The sequence below is a fragment of the Rhinopithecus roxellana genome, chromosome 1, assembly GCF_007565055.1.
Source record: "Rhinopithecus roxellana isolate Shanxi Qingling chromosome 1, ASM756505v1, whole genome shotgun sequence".
Classification (NCBI taxonomy): domain Eukaryota; kingdom Metazoa; phylum Chordata; class Mammalia; order Primates; family Cercopithecidae; genus Rhinopithecus; species Rhinopithecus roxellana.
In genome coordinates this window covers 201,574,551-201,598,198 of record NC_044549.1, presented here as the reverse complement: position 1 = coordinate 201,598,198, position 23,648 = coordinate 201,574,551, and the positions used below count along the sequence as shown (strand labels likewise).

The window sequence follows — 23,648 nt, the reverse complement described above, 5'->3', positions numbered from 1 at the left end:
GGGAGGCGGAGCTTGCAGTGAGCTGAGATCGCACCACTGCACTCCAGCCTGGGTGACAGAGCAAGACTCCATCTCAAAAAAAAAAAAAAGAGTTTTAGTTACAAAACAGTAATTCGGATATCTTAGTTGAAAGTTTAGTTCAGGGCTGGACACGGTGGCGCACGCCTATAATCCCAGCACTTTGGGAGGCTGAGGTGGGCAGATCATGAGGTCCGGAGTTTGAGACCTGCCTGACCAACATGGTGAAACCCTGTCTCTACCAAAAATACAAAAATTAGCCAGATGTGGTAGTGCGCACCTGTAATCCCAGCTACTCAGGAGGCTGAGGCAGGAGAATCACTTGAGCCTGGGAGGCAGAGGTTGCAGTGAGCCAAGATGACACCATTGCAGTCCAGCCTGGCGAGAGAGCGAGAATCCATCTCAAAAAAAAAAAAAAAAAAAAAAAAAAGTATAGTCTATTATCTCCCTTGTATTCTTGCAGGCATTAAAAATAACTCAAAATTTCTGAGATCCTCTAGGGAGATGTTCCTAAAGACGTTCCAGATTATGCAAAATCTAGAAATAATTATCTTGTTTCATTCCTCTTTTTACATCTTTCCCCAAGACACTTCATGTAAATGAAATCAGATTTAATTGATTCTTTGAAACACAAAAATAAAGGGCAACCTTCAAGGGGAAAGCTTGCACTTAGAGGAGGCCTGATGACTTGGCTAGTAATAAATGAGGGACAGTCTTGCCACCTACTTTGCAGTTTGCCTTGAGGTAGGTGCATTAGCCATAGGTGCATTAGCCATGGGTCCTTTTATAGGTGCTCTGTAGCTGAGCCTTCTCCTTTCCCAGGGATACCTTCTGTAAGTCCTGGTCTGTTTTTCCAGCACAAGGTAGTAGGGAAATTTTAAACTTTAGTACTGGGACTATTCAGCCTCTCAAAACTTCCTTCACAATTGTTTACTCATCTCACTTTCATACCCTTGTCCTCCCTTCTCCACAAAAGTTCATATCCCCTAACAAGGAAGTGTGTAGTAAAAACAGCTTTTATTAGGCCAGGTGTGGTGGCTCATGCTTGTAATCCCAGCACTTTGGGAGGCTGGGACGGGAAGCCAGGAGTTGGAGACCAGCCTGTGCAAGATGGTGAGACCCCCTCCTCTACAAAAAAATTAAAAATTAGCCAGGCAGGGCTGGGCGCAGTGGCTCACACCTGTAATCCCAGCACTTTGGGAGGCCGAGGTGGGCGGATCACAAGGTCAGGAGATTGAGACCATCCTGGCTAACACGATGAAACCCCATCTCTACTGAAAATACAAAAAATTAGCCGGGCATGGTGGCAGGCGCCTATAGTCCCAGCTACTTGGGAGACTGAGGCAGGAGAATGGCGTGAACCCAGGAGGCGTAGCTTGCAGTGAGCTGAGATTGCGCCACTGCACTCCAGCCTGGGCGACAGAGCGAGATTCCGTCTCAAATAAGAAAAATTAGCCGGGCAGCGTGGCATATGCCGGTAGTCCCAGCTACTTGGCAGGCTGAGGTGAGAGGATCGCTTGAGCCAAGGAGGAGGTCGAGGCTGCAGTGAGCTATGATCACACTACTGCACTCCAGCTTGGGTGACAGAGTGACACGCTGTCTCAAAAAAAAAAGAAAAGAAAGAAAAATCTTTATTGAGGTGTAATTTACATACCCAAAAATTTACCTATAGTAAGTGTGGAAGTAAATGATTCTTAGTAAAATTACGGAGTCAAAATGATTCTTAGTAAAATTATGGAGTTGTGCAACCATCACTGTAATCCATCTTTAGAACATTTTTTTATTACCTTGAAAGTTCCCTTGAGCCCATTTACAAAGCCAGTCCCTATTCTGACCTACAGTTTCAGGTGACCACTGATCTGCTTCCTGTTATAGTTCTGTATGTTCTAGAAATTTCGTATAAATGGAATCATGCAATATATATTCTTTGGTGTCTTGCTTTCCTCACTTAGCATAATGCTTTTGAGATTCTTCTCTACAAAAATTTTTAAAAATAGCCAGGTGTGGTGGTGTGCACCTGTAGTCCCAGCTATTCTTGAGGCTGAGGCAGGAAGATCTCTTGAGCCCAGGAGTTTAAGGTTGCAGTGAGCTGTGATCGTGCCACTGCACTCCAGCCTGAGCAACAGAGCAGGACTGTCTCAAAAATAAAAACAAAAAAAGATAGCCAAGCATGGTGGTTTACACCTGTGGTCTCAGCTATAGGTGTCTCTTGCAGAGGTAAGAATATTACTTGAGCCCAGGAGTGTGAGGCTGCAAAGGAGTATGATTGCACCTGTGAATAACTGCTGCACTCTAATAGTCTAGGCAATGTAGTGAGACCCCACCTCTAAAAATAAAGTAGCAGTTAAAAATGGATACAGGGCTTAGGCAGACACATCTCCAAAGAAAACATACAAATGCCAGATGAACACATGAAAAGATGTTCAACATCATTAGTCGTTAGAGCAGTCCAAATCAAAACCACGGTAAGATGCCACTTCTTACCACATCTAGGGTGACTACGATAAGAAAAAGATAACGTGTTGGTGAAGCTGTGAAGAAATTGGAGTCCTCATGTATTGTTGTTGGGATTGTAAAATGATGCAGCCATTTTGGAAAACAGTTTGGCAGTGTCTCAATATATTAAGTCATATTTAAGTCATAAAGTTGCTTTATGACCCAGCAGTTCTACTCCTAGGTATATATCCAAGAGAATTGAAACATGCTTCCACAGAAACCTGTACATGAATGTTTATAGCAGCATTATTCACAATATCCAAAAAGTAAAAACAACCAAATGTCAACTGATGATAAACAAAATGTGGTGGATCTACACAGTGGAATGTTATTGGGCCATAAAAAGGAATAAAGTTCAGATACCATACTATAGCATGGATGAACCTTGAAAACGTTGTGCTAAATGAAAGAGGTCAGTCACAAAAGATGACATATTGCATGACTTCATTTATATGAAATATCTAGATTAGGCAAATCCATAGGAACAAAAAGTAGACGAGTGGTTACCAAGGGGTAGGGGAAAGTGGGAAAGGAGAAGATATGGGATTTCTTTTTTGGAGTGAAGAAAATATTCTGAAGTTAGATAGTGGTGATGGCTGTATAACTGTGAATATGCTAAAAAACCTTTGAACTCAAAAAAAAAAATCCTTTGAACTCTACTTTAAAAGGGTGAATTTTGTGAATTATACTCAATAAAGCTGTTATTTAAAAAAATAAAGAGGCTGGTCCAAAGGTAGTGAGTTATCTCAATTGTTCACAGTCAGTTACAGATTGAACTCCACGTTCCACTCTTTTCCTGCTTCTCACTGTTGTACTTGACTAGTCTTTAAAAATACAGGTAGAGCCAGGCACAGTGGCTTGGGGAGGTTGAGACCAGAGAACTGCTTGAACCCAGAAATTGGAGACCAGCCTGGGCAACATAATGAGACCCTGTCTCTACCAAAAGAAAAAGAAAAAATGTGTTTAAATTAGGCAGGTGTGGTGGCAAGTGCCTATATTTGTAGCTACGTGGGAGGCTGAGGTGAGAGGATTGCTTGAGCCTGCGAAGTTGAGGCTGCAGTCAGCCATGATCCACACCACTTCATTCCAGCCTGGATGACAGAGCAAGACCCTGTCTCAACAACAAAAAAAGAGCACCTTTAAGAAAAACAAAAATAGGCCGGGCGCGGTGGCTCAAGCCTGTAATCCCAGCACTTTGGGAGGCCGAGACGGGCGGATCACGAGGTCAGGAGATCGAGACCATCCTGGCTAACACGGTGAAACCCCGTCTCTACTAAAAATACAAAAAAACTAGCCGGGCGAGGTGGCGGCGCCTGTAGTCCCAGCTACTCAGGAGGCTGAGGCAGGAGAATGGCGTGAACCCGGGAGGCGGAGCTTGCAGTGAGCTGAGATCTGGCCACTGCACTCCAGCCCGGGCGACAGAGTGAGACTCCGTCTCAAAAAAAAAAAAAGAAAAACAAAAATAGGCCGGGCGCGGTGGCTCAAGCCTGTAATCCCAGCACTTTGGGAGGCCGAGACGGGCGGATCACGAGGTCAGGAGATCAAAACCATCCTGGCTAACACGGTGAAACCCCGTCTCTACTAAAAAATATGAAAAACTAGCCGGGCGAGGTGACAGGTGCCTGTAGTCCCAGCTACTCGGGAGGCTGAGGCAGGAGAATGGCGTGAACCCGGGAGGCGGAGCTTGCAGTGAGCCGAGATCGCGCCACTGCACTCCAGCCTGGGCGACAGAGCAAGACTCTGTCTCAAAAAATAAATAAATAAATAAATAAATAAATAAATAAATAAATAAAAGGAAACCACCAAACTACCATTTTACACATTCTCAGAATTGCTCCTGTCAGTCTTTTTGTACAGCCTTTTTTTAAAAATAGGGTCTTTTTCTGTTACCAAGGCAGTAGTGTGATCACAGGTGACTGCAGCCTCTACTTCCCAGGCTCAAGCAATCTTCCCACTTTAGCATCTTCAGTAGCTGAAACTACAGACACTCGTTACCATGCTTGGCTAATTTTTTTTTTGTATGTTTTTGTAGAGACAGGGTCTCACTATGTTACCCAGACTGGTCTCAAACTCCTGGGCTCAGGTGATCCTCCTGCCTCAGCCTCCCGAAGTACTGGGATTACAGGCATGAACCATTGTGCCTGGCCTGATAACAGCCATTTTAGTGGTTGTGTAGTAGGATCTCATTGTAGTTTTAATTTGCATTTCCCTAAGGACTGATGGGCTTCCTTCATGTGCATATTACGCATTATATATTTTCTTTGGTAAAATGTCTACTGAATATTTTAGCCTTTTTTTTTTTTTTTTTTTTTTTTTGAGACAGAGTCTTGCTCTGTCGCCCAAGCTGGAGTGCAGTGGTGTGATCTCCACTCACTGCAAGCTCCGCCTACCAGATTCACACCTTTCTCCTGCCTCAGCCTCCTGAATAGCTGGGACTACAGGCATCCTCTACCACGCCCGGCTAATTTTTTCTTGTATTTTTAGTAGAGACAGGATTTCACTGTGTTAGCCAGGATGGTCTTGACTTCCTGACCTCGTGATCCGCCTGCCTCGGCCTCCCAAAGTGCTGGGATTACAGGCATGAGCCACTGCACCCGGCCGCCAAGTTTTAAATTGAGTTGTTTATCTTATAATTGTATTGTAAGAGATTATAATCTCTTCTACATACAAATCTTTTATCAGATTTATGATTTGCAAATATTTCTCGAAGTCTATGACTTCTCTTTTCATTTTCTGTAATAGTATCTTTGTTGTTGTCTTTTGTTTTTTTTTGTTTGTTTGGTTTTGTTTTTTGAGTCTCACTCTGTTGCCCAGGCTGCAGTACAGTGGCACAATGTCAGCTCACTGCAACCTTTGCCTCCCAGGCTCAGGTGATTCTCCTGCCTCAGCCTCCCGAGTAGCTGGGACTGCAGGCATGCGCCACCAGGCCCAGCTAATTTTTGTAATTTTTAGTAGAGATGGAGTCTCGCCATGTTGGCCAGTCTGGTCTCGAATTCCTGACTTCAGGTGATCCGCTCAACTCAGCCTCCCAAAGTGCTAGGATTACAGGCGGGAGCCACCATGCCTGGCTGTTTAATGGTATCTTTGAAAAGCAAAATTTTAAAATTTTCATGATGTCCAATTTATTTATTTTGTCTCTTACAGATAGTGCTTTTGGTGACATGTCTAAAATCTTTGCCTAATCCAAAGTCACAAAGATTTTCTTTTTAACTCCTTTCTTTTTTGAGACGGAGCCTCGCTGTCTACCAGGCTGGAGTGCAGTGGTGCGATCTCGGCTCACTGCAAGCTCCACCTCCCGGGTTCACACCATTCTTCTCCTGCCTCAGCCTCCCGAGTAGCTGGGACTACAGGCACCCACTGGCACACCCAGCTAATTTTTTGTATTTTTAGTAGAGACGGGATTTCACTGTGTTAGCCAGGATGGTCTCCATCTCCTGACCTCGTGATCCACCTGCCTCAGCCTCCCAAAGTGCTGGGATTACAGACGTGAGCCACCACACCTGGCCTTAACTCTTATATTAGGTCTTTGTCTTGTCTTTTTTTTTTTTTTTTTTTTTCATAATAAATTAGCAAGTGAGCTACGTTAGGTCTCTGATCTGTTTGGAGTTAACTTTTGCATATGGTATGTGGTAAGTGTCCAGTTGTTTCTGTATCATTTGTTGAAAAAAATGTTTCTGGGTTGAATATAATTATGTTGAATTATATTATGTTTGTAGATAGCCAGTTGACCCTAACTTTGTATGTTTCTCTCTGAACCTGTTCTGTTCCATTTATCTAAGTGTGTTGTCAATACCACACTGAGTTGGTACAGTCTTGCTCTGTCACCCAGGCTGCAGTGCAGTGGTGCAATCTTTGCTCACTGCAACCTTCCCACTCCCAGGTTTAAGTGATTCTCATGCCTCAGCCTCTTGAGTAGCCGGAATTACAGGCATGCACCACCATGCCCAGCTAATTTTTGTATTTTTGCTAGAGACATGGTTTCACCATGTTGGTCAGGCTGGTCTCGAGCTCCTGATCTCAAAGTGATCTGCCTGCCTCAGCTTCCCAAAGTGTTGGGATTACAGGAGGTGAGCCACTTTTCCCGGCCTGAGTTGGTACATTTATAATAACTTTTGAAATCAGATTATGTAAGCCCTTCAACTGTTTTTCTTCAAAATTGTTTTGGCTTTTCTAGGTTTTTTGCATTTTGACATAAATTATGGAATGAGCTTATTTTGTAATTTCCTCAATATATTGGTCATTTTCAGGATTGCCATCTTAACAGTATTGAATCTTTCATTCCTGAACATGTTATATCTTTCCACTTATTTAGGCTGGCTTTTTTATTTTTTGTAATTCCAGTGCCCTGAAATGGTTGCTTTTGACAGTTTTATCCTTGTTCTTTCATGTGGAGAAATCACTACCCTCTTCGTGCCTACATAACCTAGAAGTTACTCTGTAGTGCTTTTTTAACTTTAATGACCTACTTTACTTCCTTCTATCTTGAAGATTTTTTTAGTGACAGAGTCTTGCTGTGTTGCCCAGGGTGGAATGCAATAGCTATTCACAGGTGCAATCATAGTGCACTACAGCTTCAAACTCCCAGATTCAGGCAATCCTGTCTCAGTCTCCCAAGTTAATGGGGCTACAGACGCACCATTGCACCCAGCTCCTTCTATCTTTCAATTAAAAGAAAAAAGTTTTCTTATAAGACACTAACTACATAGGAATTTTTATATTGTACTAGCTGTAATACTTTGTAGAAATTCCATTGTAGTAGAGGAGAAAACTGTAATACCTTGTAACTTTTGTTTTCTGTCTCTATTTTAAGGGTCTCCAACTGAATTCTTTGAAGAGAAAATGGCCTACCAGGAATACCCAAATAGCCAGAACTGGCCAGAAGATACCAACTTTTGTTTCCAACCTGAGCAAGTGGTCAATCCTATCCAGACTGGTAAGTGCTGGCTTGCTTATGACTACTAAATGTGTGCTATGACATAAATGTGAAAAAGCTACAACCACCGTTCAACTGAAAATATTTTAGCTTAAATATAGCTCACAAAGTGCAACCTGAGCATTGATTTGTCCCTTTCTCTTTTTCATTTATCCTTTCCTTTGAGATACTTAATGCCCTCTAGTTCCCTGCTCTTCAAAACCTATTTTAAATACATTATCTGAAATTTATATACATTGAAGATTAGAGGATCCGTAGTACCTTAGAACCTTAATTCTTCCAGAAGCAATTATTATGGTAATGTTAAACCAGTGCTGTTTTGTGCCAGGCACAGTGCTAGAGCCTTTATATATACATTATCAGTATTTCTTACCTAACTCTGCCAAATATATGTATCCTCTTTTGACAGAAGAGAAAGCTGATTCATACTACTTTCTATAAAATTAAAAACAGGCTGGGTGCGGTGGCTCATGCCTGTAATCCCAGCACTTTGGGAGGCCAAAGTGAGTGGATCACCTGAGTTCTAGAGTTCGAGACCAGCGTGACCAACATGGAGAAACCCTGTCTCTACTAAAAATACAAAATTAGCCAGGCGTGGTGGCATATGTCTGTAATCCCAGCTACTCAGGAGGCTGAGGCAGGAGAATTGCTTGAACCTGGGAGGCGGAGGTTGCGGTGAGCTGAGATTGCGCCACTGCACGCCAGCCTGGGCAACAAGAGCGAAATTCCATCTCAAAAAAAACCAAAACACCAAAAAAAGAAAAAAAAGCCTATCTGTAGTAGCCCAGAGCTACAGTTGTTAGCAAGAATGAGTTTCAAAAGAGCTCAAAGGAATAGCTTTGGTACTTCCCTGTTAGCCAGGTTGAGAGCTCAAGTTATGTTTCCACTTAAATATGGCTTCTTTTTTGACATCTAACTTATAAGATGCTCGTCGTTTGTTTCAAATAACCTAGTATGTGATGTTCTGTACCATTTGTCAGTTATTGGCTTTCCTAGATACAAAGTAATTTTGGGGGGGAGGGTGAAGAAAAAGCTATATTGAGATATAATTCTTTTTTCTTTTTTTGAGACAGAGTCTCGCTCTGTCACCCAGGCTGGAGTGCAGTGGCGCAGTCTCAGCTCACGGCAACCTCCGCCTCCCGAGTTCAAGTGATTCTCCTGCCTCAGCTTCCCATATAGTTGGAATTATAGGTGCCCACCACACCCAACTAATTTTTTGTATTTTTAGTAGAGACACGGTTTCACCATGTTGGCCAGGCTGGTCTCAAATTCCTGACCTCAGATGATCTGCCCACCTCCACCTCCCAAAGTGCTGGGATTACAGGTGTAAGCTACTGCGCCCGGCCAATAATTCATGGTGCCATACAGTTTACCCATTTAAAATGTATAATTCGGCCAGATTCAGTGATTTGTGCCTGTAATCCCAGCACTTTGTGAGGCATAGGTGGGATGATCACTTGAGGCATAGGTGGGATGATCACTTGAGGCCAAGAGTTTGAGACCAGCCTGAGCAACATAATGAGATTCTATCTCTACAAAAAAATTTTAAAAATTAGCTGAGTGTGGCAGCACATGCCTGTAGTCCTAGCTGTTTGGGAGGCTGGGGTGGGGGAATCACTTCAAAGCTGCAGTGACCTAGGATCGTGCTGCTGTACTCTAGCGTGGGTGACACAGCAAGACCCTGTCCCCGATAGACATGTAGACAGACAGGCAGACAGATAGGTGGAGTAGATAAATAGAGTAACTTATGCCAGGCATGGTGGCTTACGCCTGTAATCCCAGCACTTTGGGAGGAGGAGGCGGGCGGATGACCTGAGGTCAGGAGTTCAAGGCCAGCCCGGCCAACATGGTGAAACCTCGTCTCTACTAAAATTTTAAAAATTAGCCAGGTATGGTGGCAGGCGCCTGTAATCCCAGCTACTTGGGAGGCTGAGGTTGGAGGATCACTTGAGCCCAGGAGGAGGAGGTTGCAGTGAGCCAAGATTGTCCCACTAAACTCCAGCTTGGGTGACAGAGCCAGACCCTGTCTCAATAAAATAAAACAAAATAGAGTAACTTAATTCTACTGAATTGGCTGGGTGTGGTGGCTCACATCTGTAATCCCAGCACTTTGGGAGGCTGAGGCGGGAGGATCACCTGAGGTCAGGAGTTCAAGACCAGCCTGGCCAACATAGTAAAACCCTATCTCTACTAAAAATACAAAAAATAGCCGGGCATGGTGGTGCGCGCCTGTAATCCCAGCTACTCAGGAGGCTGAGGCAGGAGAATCACTTGAGCCCGGGAGGTGGAGGTTGCAGTGAGCCAAGATCGTGCCGTTGTACTCCAGCCTGGGCAACAAGAGCAAAATTCCGTCTCCAAAAAAATTCCACTGAATTGTACTCTATCTACTTATCTATTTATCTATTTATTGTTATAACCATAACCAGAGTCAATTTTAGCACACTTTTATTACCACAAAAAGAAACTCTGTACCTTTTAAATATCACCCCCATCTTCCTATCCACCGCAACCCTAAGCAACTACCAATTTGCTTTTTGTCTCTATAAATTTGCTTAGATTGGACATTTTATATAAAGGGAATCATATAATGTGGTTTTTTTGTGACTGCTTTTTTTCACTTAGCCTAATGTTTTGAGAAGTCCTGCATTTTGTGGCATCTATCAGTACTTTCTTTATGGACACGTAATATTCCATTGTATGGATATACCATATTTTATTCATTATTTTATTTTTTTGAGACAGAATCTCCCTCTGTCACCCAGGCTGGAGTGCAGTGGCACAATCTGGGCTCACTGCAGCCTTGATCGCCTGAGCTCAAATGATCAATCAATCAGTCATTCAAATCAGTAAGAAGAGGATCCGGAAAGGGTAACAAAGGAATGACCAATTTTGAGTAGGAAAAACAATTCAGGGGAGTTTAATTTCCTGAAAGTTGAGTATGGTAGTCAACTGCCAGGATGGCTCCCAATGATCCCTGCCTCCTGGTATTGATACCCTTGTGTGGTCACCTCCCATGTTGTGCTAGGTTTGGTCTGTGTGATCGTAGAATAGATAGCAGAAATAAGGGTGTGTCATTTCTGAGATTAAATTACAAAAAATATCGTAGCTTCAGCCGGGCGCAGTGGCTCACACCTGTAATCCCAGCACTTTGGGAGACCGAGGCAAGTGGATCATGAGGTCAAGAGATCAAGACCATCCTGGCCAACATGGTGAAACCCTGTCTCTACTAAAAATACAAAAAATTAGCCGGGTATGGTAGCAGGTGCCTATAGTCCCAGCTACTTGGGAGGCTGAGGCAGGAGAATCACTTGAACCCAGGAGGCAGAGGTTGCAGTGAGCTGAGATCGCACCACTGCACCCCAGCCTGGGCAACAGAGTGAGACTCCGTCTCAAAAAAAAAAAAATATCATAGCTTCCATCTTGATCACTCTGGGTTTACTCATCATGAGGAAAGCCAGCTGATACAGAGAGACACACATGGGAGAGGAACAGAGGCCTCCATTCAACAGCCATATAAGCCATCTTAACAGGCAGGTTCTGCAGCCCCGATCAAGTCTTCAGATCACCACAGCCCCTGGCCAACCGCTGGACTGCAACCTTGTGAGAAACCCTCGTTTTGGAGCTGGGGAATAAATAGTCAGGTTCTGGGGCACATTTTGAAGGTCAAATGCAGTGCATTTTCTGATGGGTTGGCTGTGGTATATGAAAGAGAGAGGCCCAAGATGACTCCAAGGATTTTTACAATAAAGATAGAAGGATAGAAGGCCATTAGAGTTGGAAAGACTATATAAGGAGTAGATTTGGAAACATGCTACATAAAAGTCTGAAAATAAGGGGAGAGGTCTAGAGGTCTTGAGATATAAATTCAGGTGTCATCAACCTATAGATGGAATTTTAAACTGTGGGATTAGAAGAGAGGGAATGTAGAGAGAGAAAAGGTTTGTCCTGCTCCTCATAACCACTCAGTTCTTTAGTTCTTAGCTTAAATACGTATCAAAGATCTCCCTTGACTTGAACCAAAATATATCCTGTGGCTAAATGTTCCCATCCCTGACCTTGTACATCTTTGGGTTTTTTAGAGCTTACTGGGTCTGCCACATGGTAGGCACCCAGTAAAAAAATTAATGACTAAATGACAGAACTCTCTGTAAGAATCATGTATTTTTACATGTAATTTAGCAAGCTCCTATTTTTTTTTTTTTTTTTTTTTTTTTTGAGACTGAGTCTCGCTCTGTCGCCCGGGCTGGAGTGCAGTGGCCAGATCTCAGCTCACTGCAAGCTCCGCCTCCTGGGTTTATGCCATTCTCCTGCCTCAGCCTCCCGAGTAGCTGGGACTACAGGTGCCCGCCACCTCACCCAACTAGTTTTTGTTTTTGTAGTTTTTAGTAGAGACGGGGTTTCACCGTGTTAGCCAGGATGGTCTTGATCTTCTGACCTCGTGATCCGCCCGTCTCGGCCTCCCAAAGTGCTGGGATTACAGGCTTGAGCCACCGCGCCCAGCCAACAAGCTCCTATCTTAAGGTGCAAACCATACAGTGTTGACTCTGTTTGATGCTTTAAGAATCCTACTTTCCCTCAAAGGAAGTGTGAGAGACAGAGCAAGCAGCAAGCTACCCCAAACCGTATAGAACTGGGGAGAATGAATGTTTATCATCTCTCTCATATTCTATCTCCCCGACTTTTCTTTTTTTTAAATTTTGTTCTGTTTTTATTATTTATTTTGAGATGGGGTTTCACTCTGTCACCCAGGTTGTAGCTCAGTGGTGCAACCACGGCTCACCACAGACTCAACCTCCCCAGGCTCAAGTGATCCTCCCACCTCAGCCTTCCGAGTAGCTGGGACTACAGGCATGTACCACCATACCTGGCTAATTTTTCCATTTTTTGAAAATAAGGGTTGGTTTGTTTGTTTGTTTTAACAAAAAACAGGCTGTGTTTTTTGTTTCTAAAGATGGAGGTCTCGCTCTGTTGCCCAGACAGGAGTGCAGTGACTATTCACAGTCACCATATCATAGTGCACTGCAGCCTTGAACCCCTGGGCTCAAGAAGATCCTCCCACCTCAGCCTCTCAAGTAGCTGTGGTGTGTGCCACCTTTCCAGGCTCCCGTGGTTTTCTGAAGAAGAAGCCTCAACAAGTTTCCAAGTGTTGCCTTCTGCTTGTTCACACTTCCTGATGCAGTGGTCTCCCCTAATCCTGAAATTTCTTACAAAAAGAGGGTGGTATAGCTGCCTCAGAGCCAAGAAAATGAACATTCTTTCAAGGCCTGGGCTTTTATGTGGCTGTCTCTGACAATTGAAGTGTCTTAAGGGAGTGATGTGTTAGTGGCACTCAGGAACTAGTTGAAAATGCAGATTCTCAGGAACCAGCAATCTTTATTTTAACAAGCCTCCAGGGTGATTAAGATAATAAGATAAATTTTGAGAAGGCCTCTTCAGAAAGTGTAACTCTTGTTTAGCCTGAACAGCTTTGGTTTTTTTTCTTTTTTCTTTTTTTTTGAGACAGAGTCTCACTGCAACCTCAGCTTCCCAGGTTCAAGCGATTTTTCTGCCTCAGCCTCCCATATAGCTGGGAATACAGGCACGTGCCACCACGCCTGACTAATTTTTTTTGTATTTTTAGTAGAGACGGGGTTTCACTGTATTAGCCAAGATGGTCTAAATCTCCTGACCTCGTGATCTGCCCGCCTTGGACTCCCAAAGTGCTGGGATTACAGGCATGAGCCACTACGCCCAGCCCTGCTTTTTTTTCGTGTACAAAAGCACAAAGAGTTTACCTGATGTTTTGAGTGCTTTTATTCATGCCAGCTCCTGAGTCAAGTTTATTTCTTCTCTCAGGATAACAGTTGTTTATCCTGTCCCATTCAGACAGTTTTGAAATGCAGTTTTCTTTGTCATGTCCACATGAGGTGAAAAATTCCTTGTTTTTTTTTAAGCTTCTTAATGGCTCTTTTTAAAAAGTAATTTAAAATGAATGTTATATAAATATATATTGAAAATTTAGGCCGGGCGCGGTGGCTCAAGCCTGTAATCCCAGCACTTTGGGAGGCCGAGACGGGCGGATCACGAGGTCAGGAGATCGAGACCATCCTGGCTTAACCCGGTGAAACCCCGTCTCTACTAAAAAATACAAAAAACTAGCCGGGCGAGGTGGCGGGCGCCTGTAGTCCCAGCTACTCGGGAGGCTGAGGCAGGAGAATGGCGTAAACCTGGGAGGCGGAGGGTGCAGTGAGCTGAGATCCGGCCACTGCACTCCAGCCTGGGCGACAGAGCGAGACTCCATCAAAAAAAAAAAAAAAAAAAAAAATTTAGTTTTCTCTGTACTTTCACCTCTTAGAGTGTTTGTTATACAGTTGAGTGTTAGTTGTTATACAGTTGAGTGTTAGTTGCCCTTTTAGTTTCATACATTTGTTGGCTATCTGATGTATGTAACCAAATCTTAGAGAAGGGATTATTTATTATTAACTCATAACAAATGAATTAGTGTATATTGATTCTCTACCTTGTGCAGTCACATATGATCTCTGTTTACTTACTATTGACAACTCATCTATATTCATCATAGGATAATAAGAAATACTGGCCGGGCACGATGGCTCATGCCTGTAATCCCAACCCTTTGGGAGGCCGAGGTGGGCAGATCACTTGAGATCAGGAATTTGAGACCAGCCTGGCCAACATGGAGAAACCCTGTCTCTACAAAAAAAATACAAAAATTAGCCATGCATGGTGGCAGGCACCTGTAATCCTAGCTACTTAAGAGACTGAGGCAGGAGAATCGCTTGAACCTGGGAGGTGGAGGTTGCAGTGAACCAGGGTGGCACCACTGCCCTCCAGTGCAACAGAGACTTGGCAACAGAGCAAGACTCCGTCTCAAAAAAAAAAAAAAAAAAGGAAAAAAAAAGAAGAGAAATATTAATCTTTCTAGTTGCATTCCCCAGGAATGAGTTTTGGATTTCTTCTATATTCCAGATCCCTTTAAGATGTACCATGATGATGACCTGGCAGATCTGGTCTTTCCCTCCAGTGCAGCAGCCGATACTTCAGTATTTGCAGGACAAAATGATCCCTTGAAAGGCAGTTACGGTATGGCCTCTCCAAATGGATTTATTCTGTAGGGAAGGAAAAAATTTTTTTTCTTTACTCATCTTTGGTTTACTGACTAGGGCTCTATGACAAAAGATTGATTAGCAAGAAAAAAGAGACCAAAGTTTAACATGTGAATTTCATATGTATATGAGAGGTACCTAGAGCATGAGTAACTCTGCAAGAGGTGACTTTAGAATTCCACCTTATATAGCTTCTTCAATAAAGAATGACAATTTTTTTTTCAGAAGTGAGAAGATGAAGGAAAAAAGACTTTTGATTCTGTAGAGGGGCCACAAATTGTGGGAGACAAGTAAATAGTAGGTAAAAGCTAGTTAGTAAAGGTTGCTGTGTAGATTCCTATGGTGCCATCTCTAGGCTAATAATAACCTTCAGCTTAAAAAAGTCCTTATGCCAAAGTAGCATATTTTGGGGTGGTTTATTCTGGTCTGCTTTAGTTGTTTAATGCCAAACAATCAACATGGCCTTTCATACATCACCTTTTAAGTTAACCACTAAGAAAAGTTAGATTTAGGGGCTCTGGGTGTGACAAGGCTCTCTTTGGATTAATCAAAGGAGACAATTCACAGATTCACAGTTGGGCTGTGATCTCTCCTTTTTTTTGAGACAGGGTCTGACTCTGTCACCCAGGTTGGAGTGCGGTGATGCAATCATGGCCCACTGCAGACTTAGCCTCCTGGTCAGCTGATCCTCCCACCTCAGTCTCCTGAGTGGCTGGGATTACAGGTGTGTACCACTATGCCTGGCCAATTTTTTGTAGAGAAGGGGTTTTGCCACGTTGCCCAGGCTGGTCTTGAACTCCTGGGCTCAAGTGATTCACCTGCTTTAGCCTCCCAAAGTGCTGGGATTACAGGCATGAGCCTTTGCACCCAGCCACATTTGTCTACTTCTTCATTTACAGCTGGACACTGTGGCTTATGCCTATAACCCCAGCCCTTTGGGAAGCTGAGGCGAGAGGATTGCTTGAGCCCAGGAATTTGAAACCAATCTGGGCAACATAGGGAGATCCTGTCCTACAAAAAATTTTAAAATTCAGCCAGACATGGTGGCACATACCTGTAGTCTCATCTACTCAGAAGGTTGAGGTGGGAGGATTGTTTGAGCCCAGAAGGTCGAGGCTGCATTGAGCCATGATCATGCCACTGTACCCCAGCCTGGACAACAGAGTTGAGACCTTGTCTTAAGAAAAAGGAAAAAAAAAAACCATCTGGGTGCAGTGGCACACGCCTGTAATCCCAGCACTTTGGGAGGCCAAGGCAGGTGGATCACTTGAGTCCAGGAGTTCGAGACCAGCCTGGCCAAAATGGTGAAATCCCGTCTCTACTGAAAATACAAAAATTAGGCTGGGCATAGTGGCTCATGCCTGTAATCCCAGCACTTTGGGAGGCAGAGACGGGTAGATCACCTGAGGTCAGGAGTTTGAGACCAGCCTGGCCAACATGGTGAGACCCCCATCTCTACTAAAAATAGAAAAATTAGGCCAGGTGTGGTGGCTCATGCCTGTAATCCCAGCACTTTGGAAGGTGGAAGTGGGCAGATCACCTGAGGTCAGGAGTTCGAGACCAACCTGGCCAGCATGGTGAAACACCATCTCTACTAAAAATATAAAAATTAGCTGGACGTGGTGGCAGACACCTATAATTCCAGCTACTCGGGAGGCTGAGGTAGAAGAATCACTTGAACCCGGGAGGCGGAGGTTGCAGTGAGCTGAGATTGTGCCATTGTACTCCAGCCTGGGCAATGAGTGAGACTCCATCTCAAAAATAAATAAATATAAGAAAAATAAGAAAATTAGCTGGGCATGGTGGCGCATGCCTGTAATCCTAGCTACTTGGGAGGCTGAGGCAGGAGAATCACTTGAACCTGGGAGGTGGAGGTTGTAGTGAGCTGAGATCATGCCACTGCTCCAGCCTGGGCAACAGAATGAGACTCCATCTCAAAAACAACAACAACAACGAAAACCTGTTACAAAGTATTTTAATAAAATTTTCTTCTAATTTTGGAAAGGGAGGTGTTAATCTCATTTTGCAGATGAAGAAATTAAGACGCACAATTTTTTACTATAGTATATTATGTTGGTTGTGGTGTTGGAATTAGAGTTCAATCATTAATATTTTGAATCTTTATATTACCCTGTAGAAGGTAGCCAATGAATGTTGATTAATGGCACTACTGGGATATACTATACCACCTACTAACAACTAGCTAAAACCTGAAGAATGTCAGCATTGTTTCCTTTAAAACTTGTTTGCATTGTTGGCCAGGCACGGTGGCTCACACCTGTAATCTCAGCACTTTGGGAGGCCAAGGTGAGTGGATCACAAGGTCAGGAGTTTGAGACCAATGTGGCCAACATAGTGACACCCCATCTCTATTAAAAATACAAAAAAAGGCCGGGCGCGGTGGCTCAAGCCTGTAATCCCAGCACTTTGGGAGGCCGAGACGGGCGGATCACGAGGTCAGGAGATCGAGACCATCCTGGCTAACACAGTGAAACCCCGTCTCTACTAAAAAAATACAAAAACTAGCCGGGCGAGGTGGCGGGCGCCTGTAGTCCCAGCTACTCGGGAGGCTGAGGCGGGAGAATGGCGCAAACCCGGGAGGCGGAGCTTGCAGTGAGCTGAGATCGGGCCACTGCACTCCAGTCCGGGCGACAGAGCGAGACTCCGCCTCAAAAAAAAAAAAAAAAAAAAAAAAAAAATACAAAAAAATTAGCCAGGTGTGGTGGTGTGTGCCTGTAATCCCAGCTACTTGAGAGGCTGAGGCAGGAGAATGGTGTGAACCCAGGAGGCGGAGGTTGCAGCGAGCCGAGATCGTGCCATTGCACTCCAGCCCAGGCGACAGTGTGAGACTCCGTCTTTAAAAAAGAAAAAAACTTTTTTTGCATTGTTTTTTATTAGTCTGTGTCTGCCTGGCAATATATGCTGCTAATTTTAAATATCAGATACCTTTTGTTTCCAGTGTTTACTAAGTTTCCAGATGTGTTTGTTTGTGTTTCAATATTAGGTATGTCTCCTTGCAACACAGCTGTTGTACCTCAGGGGTGGTCTGTGGAAGCCTTAAACTCTCCACACTCAGAGTCCTTTGTTTCCCCAGAGGCTGTTGCAGAACCTCCTCAGCCAACAGCAGGTAAAATATTAGAGACTCCCTTTATCAGCTGATGGTTGCAGTATTGGTAATGAATATAAATCATCAGGTGTATTTTTTAGCAGCTTACAGCAAGTATAAAAATTTCAGAACTATCACAAATGTTTTGCTTATATTAGTGATATCACCACTGGAGGAATTAAATTGTTAAACTATAACACTTAGGGTTAATGGGCAAATAAATATATATATATTTTAACATATATATATTTTTAACATATGTATGTGTGTGTGTGTGTGTGTATATATATATATATATATTGTTTCATCACATTTTCATTGTATTAGGTATCAGAATTTTTTTTTAATTCAGTACAGATTTTTGGCCTGGTGTGGTGGTTCACACCTGTAATCCCAGCACTTTGGGAAGCTGAGGCAGGCAGATCACTTGAGGTCAGGAGTTCTAGACCAGCCTGGCCAACATGGTGAAACCCCATTTCTACAAAAAATACAAAAATTGGGCCGGGCATGGTGGCTCACACCTGTAATCCCAACAATTTGGGAGGCCAAGGTGGGCAGATCACCTGAGGTCAGGAGTTCAAGACCAGCCTGGCCAACATGGTGAAATCCCATCTCTACTAAAAATACAATAAATTAGCTGGGCGTGGTAGCAGGTGCCTGTAATCCCAGCTACTAGGGAGACCAAGGCAGGAGAATCGCTTGAAACCGGAAGGCGGAGGTTGCAGTGAGCCGAGATCGCGCCACTGCACTCCAGCCTGGGCGAAAGAGCTAAATAAATCAATAAATAAGCTCGACGTGGTGGTGTGTACCTGTAATCCCAGCTACTAGGGAGGCTGAGACAGGAGAATCACTTGAACCCAGGAGCCAAGATCACACTACTGCACTCCAGCCTGGGCAACAGAGTGAGACCCATCTTAAAAAACAAAAAAATTCAGTACAGATTTAGAACTCTGGGGTGTTTCTTGATAAGAAGCATGACTGACCTGCTGTCCTACAGATGTTCTAATACTAATTCTGTGCCCATGTTATTTTTTGAAGCCTATGTTTTCTCTCTTCTTTGCCTTTTCTCCTCCACTACTTGTCCTCCCAGTATTTTACATCTTATTCTTCCAAGTGTTGCGACTGTCAGAGATTAGGCAGAATATGTTACTTGATGTTAGCTTTTTTTTTTCATTTATTTATTTATTTATTTTGAGACGGATTCTTGCCCTGTCCCCCAGGCTGGAGTGCAATGCTGCGATCTTGGCTCACTGCAAACTCCGCCTCCCGGGTTCTAGCAATTCTCCTGCCTCAGCGTCCTAAGTAGCTGGGATTACAGGCGCCTGCCACCACGTCCGGCTAATTTCTGTATTTTTAGTAGAGACAGGGTTTCACCATGTTTGTCAGGCTGGTCTCGAACTCCTGACCTCAGATGATCCATCCGCCTCGACCTCCCAAAGTTCTGGGATTACAGGCGTGAGCCACTGCACCCAACCTAACATTAACTTCTTGGTTATGTGTACAGTCTTAGGTCACAAAAGCCAAATACTTTTATGTCTGAAGAAAGTAAGCATTTTTAATGCAAAGGTATGAGTAGACAATGATATGTCCTAAATTTTCAATTTATTTCCCTTAGAGCTAGCCAAGGAGATAGAAATGGCATCAGAAGAAGAGAGGCCACCAGCACAAGTGTTGGAAATAATGATGGGACTGAAGACTACTGACATGGCACCATCTAAAGAAACAGAGATGGCCCTCACCAAGGACATGGCACTAACTACAAAAACAGAGGTGGCATTGGCTAAAGATATGGAATCACCCACCAAATTAGATGTGACACTGGCCAAGGACATGCAGCCATCCATGGAATCAGATATGGCCCTAGTCAAGGACATGGAACTGCCCATAGAAAAAGAAGTGGCCTTGGTTAAGGATGTCAGATGGCCCACAGAAACAGATGTGTCTTCAGCCAAGAATGTGGTACTGCCCACAGAAACAGAGGTAGCTCCAGCCAAGGATGTGACACTGTTCAAAGAAACAGAGAGGGCATCTCCTATAAAAATGGACTTGGCCCCTTCCAAGGACATGGGACCACCCAAAGAAAAAGAGATAGACCCAGCCAAGGGTTTGGTATTACTCTCAGAAATAGAGGTGGCACAAGCTAACGACATTATATCATCCACAGAAATATCCTCTGCTGAAAAGGTGGCTTTGTCCTCAGAAACAGAGGTAGCCCTGGCCAGGGACATGGCCCTGCCCCTGGAAACCAATGTGATCTTGACCAAGGATAAAGCACTGCCTTTGGAAGCAGAGGTGGCCCTAGTCAAGGACATGGCTCAACTCCCAGAAACAGAAATGGCCCTGGGCAAGGATGTGGCTCCGTACACAGTAAAAGAAGTGGGCTCATTGAAGGACATGTCTCCACTGTCAGAAACAGAAATGGCTCTGGGCAAGGATTTGACTCCACCTCCAGAAACAGAAGTAGTTCTCATCAAGAACGTATGTCTGCCTCCAGAAATGGAGGTGGTCCTGACTAAGGATCAGGTCCCAGCCCTCAAAACAGAAGCACCCCTGGCTAAGGATGGGATTCTGACCCTAGCCAACAATGTGACTCCAGCCAAAGATGTTCCACCACTCTCAGAAACAGAGGCAACACCAGTTCCAATTAAAGACATGGAAATTGCACAAACACAAAAAGGAATAAGTGAGGATTCCCATTTAGAATCTCTGCAGGATGTGCGGCAGTCAGCTGCACCTGCTTTCATGATTTCACCAGGTATGTGCTTGTGCTTATTCTCATTATTTCTCTCTACCAGGGTGTAGTCTTGAGAAGACTAAGGACAAACATCATGCCAGGTAAAGTACAGACAGTCACGGTGTACTTTGCAAGTTTATTCATACTCCTGCTCTCCTAGACAGCTCTTTCCCACCTTTACCTTCCTCCCACCTCCAACACCTTTTCTATGTTCATTCTCTGCTGATTGTCCTGTTTTTCTTCCAAATAATTCAAGCAATAAAATAGAACATCCACAAATTTCTATTCCATTATCTACCCAACTACTTGCGTCTGTATCCATGGACTCTGCTTATGAAAATTCTCCTGTTTTTTTAAGTAAACTGTTCCTGCTCCTAATTAAGACCAACCTGTCCTCATTTTGCACTAGATTCCATCTCCTCTTTCCTACTTGATATATTGCCCCACATATTCTCCCCTTTTTTGCCCCTCACACCAATTTAAATCCTTTTCCATTGGATCATTCCCACCAATTTAATAAATGTTTGTTATTTTTCCTATCTTAAAAAATGAAACATCAGCCGGGCGCTGTGGCTCACACCTGTAATCCCAGCACTTTGGGCAGCCAAGGTGGGCAGATCACCTGAGGTCAGGAGTTCGAGACCAGCCTGACCATCATGGAGAAACCCTGTCTCCACTAAAAATACAAAATTAGCCGGGAATGGTGGCGCATGCCTGTAATCCCAGCTACTTGGGAGGCTGAGGCAGGAGAATCACTTGAACCTGGCAGGCGGAGGTTGTGGTGAGCCGAGATCGTGCCATTGCACTCCAGCCTCGGCAACAAAGAGCTAAAAGCTCCATCTCCAAAAAAAAAAAAAAAGTAACATAACTAGACAAACCCTCCCAACTTCAGCTTCCAACTACCACTTCACTCCTTTGCTGCCTCTTTTAGGAGAACTCCTCAGAAACTAATCCTATATCCAGTTTCTGGCAGGTGGAAAATGGCTGAAATCATGCTTCTCTGAAACGTGTGTGCTTTCTGTTATTATCTTTAGAAACCGTCACAGGCATGGGGGAAAAGTGCAGCTTGCCAGCCGATGAGGATTCTGTGTTAGAAAAACTAGAGGAAAAGAAACCATGCAACAGTCAACCTTCTGAGCTTTCTTCAGACACCTCAGGTAAGTTAGGAAAACAAAATGAACTCTTTGAAACAAATTAGGGGCGTAGACATTGTCTCTAGTTTCCTATTGTATGGTGGTAATCAGCAGTATAGTTTATGAAGTCAATTCTCTTAGACAGATTTTATCTGGTTTAGACAGAATGTCAGCTTGTTATATATTTAAAAATTACTACTACAGCAAATCAGGATACCTAAATTTTTTTTTCTCCTTTTTTTTTTTTTTTTTTTTTTTGAGACGGAATCTCACTCTGTCGCCCAAGCTGCTGTGCAGTGGCGTGATCTTGGCTCACTGCAACCTCCACCTACTGGGTTCAAGGGATTCTCCTGCCTCAGCCTCCTGAGTAGCTGGGATTACAGGTGCCTGCCACCACGCCCAGCTAATTTTTAGTAGAGATGGGGTTTCACCATGTTAGCCAGGCTGGTCTCAAACTCCTGACCTCTGGTGATCCGCCCACCTCGGCCTCCCAAAGTGTTGGGATTACAGGCGTGAGCCACCGTGCCTGGCCTTCTCCACTGTTTTCATAGTGAAGAAAGGACACCCAAATTTTGATCTGGTTCAGCTGTTCACTGTTCTATCCTGTGTGGTCTTAGACAAGTTACATAACTTGCCTATATCTCAGTTTACTCAGCTATAACATAAATTAATTGGTCAGATGTCCTGTAAAGCCTTACTAGTTATAGTGTTCCGTGGCCCAGCAGCGTCTGCGTTGCCTGAGAGGCTGGTGGAAATGCAGAACCTTGGGCTCTACCTTAGGCCTTTGTAATTATCATCTGCATTTTAATTAGATCCCCAGATAATTCTAATTTTCATTAAACTTTGAGAGGCAGTGCTCTAAGATACTTTCCAATTTAAAGTTTGATTATTCAGTGAATTTTAAGATTAACTGTTTTTGATAACCCAGAAGCATATGTATATGGTTATCAACTTGATTTTCTGTTTACTTTTCTGTGACTATGATTGGAATGTAGACATCCTGAGGGCAGGGGCCATGACTTATTTCACTTAGAATTTCTGTTGCTTTGCACACTACCTAACACAAGACTGGAGCTTAAATAAATGTTTGATTTTTTTTTTAAATGTTGTTTTACTGACTCAACAAATCAGTAAAGATTTATCAAGTACTTATGGTATACAAAATACACCATGTTAAGGCACATATTTAAGTCCCACTCCTTGCCCCTGAATTATTACATTATAACCTGAATGAAGAGATAAGTTCTCAGGCATGGACTCTGAAACCCAAGATTTACATAATAATTGAATAAAATAGTATAAAAGATGGCACTGAATAGCTGCTGATTAATTGCTGAATTAAATGTTATAAATACTGTGGGGTACTATAGCCTAGCAATTTTTTGAGCGATGCAATAATTAACCTGAGATATTAAATAAAGGCTAGGATTTAGAAGATATTAGAGGGGTAAGGACAAGAATGAAATGTACTATTTACATATTATAATATTCTTGGAAATCAGTTTATTGGGTCAGACTTGACAGGAGCTGGCATAGACCTGCTCTTAATGAGACTCTTGCCAGGATCTTAGATCCATATTATATGAACTTGGAGGAAGGTTAGACCAGATCACCTGCTGAAACTCTTCCAAAGATACTCACCTTAATTGTTAAAATTAATTATCCTACTTAACTTTATATATATTTCTCTGTCTTTTGGGAAGTATATTTAGGAGCAGAATGTTGAAATTTAAGATATTTGTCTTTCAAAGTAGGATGCTCTGGTTCTGGAATAATGAGAATTTTTCTCTGACCAAAATGTGGATTCAATATATTTTGTGTGTGTGTGCGTGAAGTGACTTAAGTCTGGCCTTCTGATCTAGTTCCCAGAATCTGTTTTTTTTTTTTTTGACAGTATTAGTTTAATATTGGTGACCAAGTCTTAGAATTATAAATTTTGTCCAAAATCATGTATATTTAACGAAAGCAATTAAAAAATTTCACCAAAAAGAGGCAAGCACTAATAATGACCAATATAAATCAGATGAGATTTACAGGCAGTAAGTGCTTATTTTAGAGGTTAAAATATTCGAAATATTTCATTTTTAAAAGTTAAATCCTGCTACTTCTGAAATTTCAAATA

General features: G+C 43.2%; 1 protein-coding gene across 4 annotated transcripts in view; it reads left to right on the top strand.

Moving 5' to 3' along the window:
- Positions 1-23,648, top strand: part of MAP4 (microtubule associated protein 4) — a 228,598-nt gene that overhangs the window by 142,811 nt on the left and 62,139 nt on the right. For all 4 annotated transcript variants that reach the window (XM_010374739.2, XM_030936494.1, XM_010374729.2 and 1 more), the window contains exons 4-8: positions 7,325-7,447; positions 14,417-14,530; positions 17,558-17,680; positions 19,275-20,414; positions 21,428-21,550. In XM_010374739.2, coding sequence (XP_010373041.1) covers positions 7,325-7,447; positions 14,417-14,530; positions 17,558-17,680; positions 19,275-20,414; positions 21,428-21,550 — 1,623 coding nt within the window. The remainder of the gene's footprint in view (positions 1-7,324; positions 7,448-14,416; positions 14,531-17,557; positions 17,681-19,274; positions 20,415-21,427; positions 21,551-23,648) is intronic.